At 32.5% G+C, this 6,699-nt stretch overlaps 1 protein-coding gene across 1 annotated transcript in view; it reads right to left on the bottom strand.

Annotated features, from left to right (window-relative positions):
- Positions 1 to 16: 16 nt before the first annotated feature.
- LOC111708844 (uncharacterized) overlaps positions 17 to 6,699 on the bottom strand; it is an 8,749-nt gene continuing 2,066 nt past the window's right edge. Inside the window, exons 5-11 of the mRNA XM_023482346.1 lie at positions 5,594 to 5,684; positions 5,360 to 5,421; positions 4,930 to 5,015; positions 3,912 to 4,017; positions 1,787 to 1,902; positions 993 to 1,124; positions 17 to 152 (exon numbers count right to left, since the gene is read on the bottom strand). Coding sequence (XP_023338114.1) covers positions 54 to 152; positions 993 to 1,124; positions 1,787 to 1,902; positions 3,912 to 4,017; positions 4,930 to 5,015; positions 5,360 to 5,421; positions 5,594 to 5,684 — 692 coding nt within the window. The 3' untranslated portion in view covers positions 17 to 53. The remainder of the gene's footprint in view (positions 153 to 992; positions 1,125 to 1,786; positions 1,903 to 3,911; positions 4,018 to 4,929; positions 5,016 to 5,359; positions 5,422 to 5,593; positions 5,685 to 6,699) is intronic.

The following is a 6,699-nucleotide window of genomic DNA, read 5'->3' as shown; positions in this document are numbered from 1 at the left end:
TATTTATTGATAAAAACATACTTTATCAATGAGAAGTTGATGATTGATTAAAATTAATTAAACCATACTACTTTGATGATGATTGGTGTTGGAGGGAGTAGACTATCCTTTTCTTTAACCCCCTCCTCTCCCTGTAGCAAGCTTATCCAGTCCTAAAATATCTCTATATGGTATTTTTCCTTCATCAAAAATAATTCTTGAATATGTACAATATCTATGCAAAAATTGATAATTTTCTATTGCCAATGCTCCAACGATCAATCTAACAATCCCTAAAATCCCTCAATCCAAACCTTAATTCTTCAATCCACCAATCTAAGCCTTAATCCCTCAATTCATCAATCTAAGCCTTAATCCCTCAAAACATCTATCCAAACCTTAATCTCACAATTCCTCAATCTAAACCTTAATCCCTCATAACATCAATCCAAACATTAATCCCTCAATCCCTTCATTCAAACCTTAATCTTTTAAAACATCAATATAAAGCTTAATCCCTCAAAACATCAATCCAAACCTTAAAATCCCTCAATCTAAGCCTTAATCCCTAAATTCATCAATCCAAACCTTAATTCCTCCATCCCTCAATCCAAACCTTCAATTCCTCAATCCCTAAATCCAAACCTTTATCCCTCAAAGCACCAATCTAAACCTAAATCCCTCAATCCCTCAATCCAACCATTAATCCCTCAAAACATCAATCCAAACCTTGATCCCTCAATCCATCAATTGAAACCTAAATCCCTCAATTTAAACCTTAATCCCAATTGATCATACTAACAATCCCTAAAAAAAATCTTGATCCGAAAATCAAGAAATCTCTCTTTCTACACAACCATTTACATATCCTTTAATCCATCGCAGAATTTTTTCAGCTTCTCCTTTCATCCATCAATCCATCTTCTTATCAATCCATTGTCAATCAATCCATTGTCAATTAATCCATTGTCAATCCATCAATCAAGCCATCCATCAATCCATTATGTCCTCACCACTTCTCCAGATTGCTTACTGAGCAGGTTAACAGAGCTGGTGAGCTGATTCTTCATCTCCTCCAGCTGTATTGTAGATTCTTTAACTCCAGTCTTCAATCCTTCAATACTCTCAACACCAAATCCAACATCCTAAATTAACTCATTCGTTCCAATGTAATTTTTGGATGGTTTATCATGGTGTTTAACAGATTAAGTAGCCAATTCATCCATAGAAATCAAACCCTAGTCATCGTATATGCGTAAACTACAACTAGTAGCCAGCTTTGCTTAGAAAATTAACTTTTCACATTCTAACTTCCATTGCCTTGCTTTTCTCACCCAATCTCAATATATCTCACTCTCTCCATTACCTCCCCTCTGACCACCATTGACATCTTTTTTTTTAAAAAAGTTGTTGCCAGGCCTTGAGGCCGGAACTTAAGGAGGCCATAACTCAGTAACCAGAGGTCACAGGAGCATAAATTTTTGGATTTTGTTTTCTCATAATATGCTAATTGGGTGAAAAGTTTAAAGAAAATCCATGACATTAATTTCCATGATCTCCAAAAACTGGCCGAGTTCATAGTGAATGATGTTCCCCTTACTTCCCAGTTTCTGCAATTTGCCTCAAAGGACTTTACAATCTTTACAATCAAAACACAAACCTAATTATTAGAAATGGGCTATATAAGAAAGTATTAAGAAAAGTTGTTTTAAACATGTAATAAAAATTGCTGCAATTAAAAAAAAAAACTAGGGTGAAAGATGATGATTGAATAAAATATTTACCCAAATATTAACACTTATCTAACCTGTTGGGGGAACTTTTCCCATTGTTGATGAGCGGGGAGTTGTTCCGCTTGTTTTATTATTTGTAAACAGGAGTTGAGTAGTCCATCATAACTCAATACAATATCTTCCTTTTCAACTAAATAAAGACTTACTATTGGAAGTTGTTTCATCATTATAATTGATATCGATGGACAGCACAGCATTCAGTGAAATATGGGTGATTGAAAGATCTATGGATCTTTTAATTCTTGATGTTCAGATTGAATCTGAAAAACCGGACTTGAAGAAGCAAACAAAGATATGTTCAATCTTCTCTCTTTATTCCATGCTCTCATCTTCTCAACATTATTTAAACGATTGTGGTCTAAATATAAATGGAGACTTTCATTTGAGCTTTACTAAAGTTTTATATTAACTGTACATAGTCCATTTACAATCCTGGCCTAAAAGTTATATATCCTTAAGCCTAAAAAGCTTTTATTAAAAAGTTATTAAATGGTCTGAATATTTTAGACCACAATAATCTAGGATAACTGGGTTATCCAGTCTTGTTGCTCCAGGTTGTGCAATACTAGGTTTATAAGACATATCATTTGAATGTAAATGCTGCTTATACTATTCTCCAGATTCAAAACTCTTTATGCTCAAAGATGTTCCATAAAAGTGAATTCAGACCGTTCTCGTATTTCAACACCTGACCTGAACTATAAACTAATGAATTAACAGGTGAAAATACATTCTTGATTAACTTAGAACTTTGAAGTTTATTCGAAACTAACTACTCCTTTCTATTAGAACAAGTCCTTTCTGATCTACCCCCGCCGTACTCCTAGACAAGGATGATCTCAACAATCTAACGAGAATCCAACAGCAGATTCACACACACAAGCTGTGGATTACCTGAACACAGACAAAAGCACAATGAACCTGTCGGGTTGAACTAAACTACATGCAGAGCATCTCACTGCTGGGCATCCTCATTTTCACCAGCTCCTGCTTAGAGAAGTCCTGTTGGGAGCATCACCTCTGCTTCTATAATCCAGGACTGCTGCTACTGAGCAGAAGAAGAATAAATACGAAACTACTCTCAAGATTAAGGTCTAATGTCTAACTTAATCTTATTTAGATCCCATCATTTGAGTATGTGGATGAGCTATTCTTTCTCCATGATGATTATATGATTACCAACTTAACCCTAGCTCCTGAAGGGATTTATAAAGGTATATAATCAAGTATAGTGTGATCAGTGTGAACAAGTAACAACAAAAATGTAACTCTAGAGCTATTAAATTCTCTAGCTTAATCATTTTTGTAAGCATTACTTTAATTCATATATATAATTATAACTTATTTACATTTGGCACACCTGGAGCAAACTTTCATGTAAACTTGGCTAATTTGATAGACTAAGCGTACATACAAATCATTTTGATAATAATTTAATATTTATCTAACCAGTGATTAATTAATTGTTTTTCAGTTCTCGGATCTGAGCTCTGTTTCACTATAGCAGAAATAAAGATTACAAAAGACCGATGTGTATGAAAGAGGTGAACAATAGAGAAATGATGTTGTCCCATCATGTTAATAGCTGAATAATACCTTCGGATCTAGGTATCATATTCTGGGAATTTGCTAAAATTCCCGAAACGGGCACAGCACTTCAATATGTGGAAACATATTTTTGTGGACATTACAGTTCACAATGTCCAAGGAAGTATCTTAGAACTCAATAAAATATATATATTTTCCACTAGACAGTGAATTATTGTTAGTAGTTGTTTCACCATTATAATAATTATCCATGGACATTATTGATGGATAACCTAGGAGTAAGAGTTTAAATAACTTGATACGATTACATCCTTTACAACTACAAATGATTTAAATCTGCAATTGAAACAATATATATTTTGTGAAAAAGTTATGTATTAATTTAGCATTTTTTTGGATTTGAATACACAAGGCAAATTATCTAATAATATCACATTCAACTACCATTTTGAAGTTTACAACGGTTGTAAAGACAAATTTCAATTTTCAAAAAAAAAACTTTAGAAAAGGTATTAAAAAAGAGGGAGGGAGGTCATCTTTAAAACCTTAAACCACTGAATACTTCTGAAACATTTCCTTCAGCATATTTACCTAGATTTGGAGGGAAAAGATTAAAGTCCAGGGTTGGGCGTTCTCTGCTAGCATCAATATTACTGAGAATACTTCCACTAGTTTCTAGATCGTGTTCTAATTCATCCTGGTAAAAAAAAATTACAATTTCAGGCTGTCTCCTGACAACCATTCTAAGGGAGTTTTAACTTCTTCTTTTTAAGCCACAGTTTGAAAATCAGTGAGGCTTTATTGTGAAACCCATTTCCCCAGCTAAATTTTCCCCCCCATTTTTTGTCTTTTTTAAATTAAAAGTATCTTTTGGGTTTTATTCAATAGCTTTTAATTTAGTTTACTTAGTCTACTTTAATACAGTCACAACATACATGGATCTATAGTGTTATATTTTCTACCAGAGTAGGATAAGTGGGAAGTACCTAAAAGCTATACTATGTACTAGAACATCATTTACAATAAAAAATACTACTGCATATGGTAAATGTTTGAATTTCTGGCCAATTATTTCCAACAAGAAGAAAGCAGTTGTGTAGTTCAGGTTAAATTCCTTTTAGATTCCTGTAGCAATACAAAAATATAAAATATTTATATCATAGTTTGCTTAATTATGTATTTTCAAGAAAGAAGCTTTTTTATTTTGTTTTGTTTATCATCTCAAGATTTATGAATTGGAAAACTTGAATGCATCAGCCTTGTACATTGGATAATGAGTTGATCACATCCATTCAATGTCTGATCCATAAAATATTTAATCCATCTGATCCATACATTAATAATCCAATAACTGGTAATTTCATCCACTCTCTGTGTGGAAGGGTGGAAGGATTACTTATAATTAACAAGGGTTATGTATTTTCTTGTTGGCATTTTTATTCATTCAAGATATTTCAGAGCATTTTTATATTGAATTATACAAAATTAGTTAATTTTCTAGGGTTAACTGTCTCAAAAAGTGTGGAAAACTTGACAGTTGAAGTCAATTTTTTCATTATTTCCCTCAGCATCAAAATTTCTTAAAAATAAATACCCAGATATCGTTTACCTTGAGTAGTTTGAACTGCTGGGTAAACTTTCCATATTCTTCAGAGTAAATATCTCTGAGTTCCTCGTAACTTTTCTTCTCTTCTCCTTTAAATTCTTATTCATATTTTACCTTATTCTTTATGTTCTAATTCTTATTTTTCTTCTTCTTTACAGTCTTAATCTTATTTCCATTCTTCACATTCTTATTCTTATTTTCCATTTGCCTTTACATTCTTCTTATTTTCGCATCTTATTTAATTTCTTACTCTGATTTTTCCTTCTTCACATTCCTCTTCTTATTTTCCTTTCTTCATCACATTCTATTTAAATTATATATTCTTATTCTTATTCTTATTTGATAATGTACTTCTAATCATTCCTCTTATTCTTTAGATTAATATTCTTATTTTTCAATTTATCTATACACAAATGCTCTAAAATATGAGTTCCTTGATAAGAGTTAATTATTTTACTCTTGGTCTTCTCCAGTCTCTCCTTTATATCCTCATTTCTGAAAAAAAAATTTGATATTAAGATAGAAAAACAGACAGCAGAGAGACAACAAGCAGACAGCAGACAAACAGATGTACGTACAAACAGACAGACAGACACATACAGAATGAAGGACAGAGGGACAGACAAACGTATGGATGGACAGACAGACAGACAGACATACAAATTACCTAGGTATTATAGTAGAGTATTCAGTGGCTAGTATCTGTCCTGTATTTCTAGCACTAGCCACCAGTTCACACATATCCGCCTGCATACCAACTAGAATAAAGAATGCATATCACCTAGAATATAGAATGCATACCACCTAGAGTAAATAATGCATACCACCTAGAATATAGAATGCATACCAATTAGAATAAACTAAGAATGCATACCACTTAGAATAAAGAATGCATACCACCTAGAATAAAGAATGTATACATTACTACCTAGAATAAATAATGCATACCACCTAGAATAAAGAATGCATACCAGCTAGAATAAAGAATTCATACTACATAGAATAAATAATGCATACCAACTAGAATAAAGAATGCATACCACCTAGAATAAAGAATGCATACCACCTAGAATAAAGAGTGCATACCATCTAGAATCAAGAATGCATATCACCTAGAATAAAGAATGCACCTACAATAAATAATGTATACCACCTAGAATAAAGAATGCATACCACCTAGAATAAATAATGCATACCACCTTGAATAAATAATGCATACCACCTAGAATAAATAATGCATACCACCTACAATAAATAATGCATACCACCTAGAATAAAGAATGCATACCACCTCGAATAAAGAATGCATATCACCTAGAAAAAAGAATGCATACCACCTAGAATAAAGAATGCATACCACTTAGAATGAAAAATGCATACCACCTAGAATAAAGAATGCATACCACCTAGAATAAATAATGCATACCACCTAAAATAAAGTATGCACCTACAATAAATAATGCATACCACCTAAAATAAAGAATGCATACCACCTAGAATAAAGAATGCATACCACTTAGAATAAAGAATGCATACCACCTAAAATAAATAATGCACACCACCTAGAATAAAGAATGCATATCATCTAGAATAAAGAATGCATACCACTTAGAATAAAGAATGCATACCACCTAGAATAAATAATGCATACCACCTAGAATAAAGAATGCATACCACCTAGGATAAAGAATGCATACCACCTAGGATAAAGAATGCATACCACCTAGAATAAAGAATGCATACCACCTAGAATAAAGAATGCATACCACCTAG

Source organism: Eurytemora carolleeae, unplaced genomic scaffold (genome assembly GCF_000591075.1).
Source record: "Eurytemora carolleeae unplaced genomic scaffold, Eaff_2.0 scaffold588, whole genome shotgun sequence".
Classification (NCBI taxonomy): Eukaryota; Metazoa; Arthropoda; class Copepoda; order Calanoida; family Temoridae; genus Eurytemora; species Eurytemora carolleeae.
The sequence above is the reverse complement of the archived record's forward strand: the minus strand, read 5'-3'. Positions and strand labels throughout refer to the sequence as shown.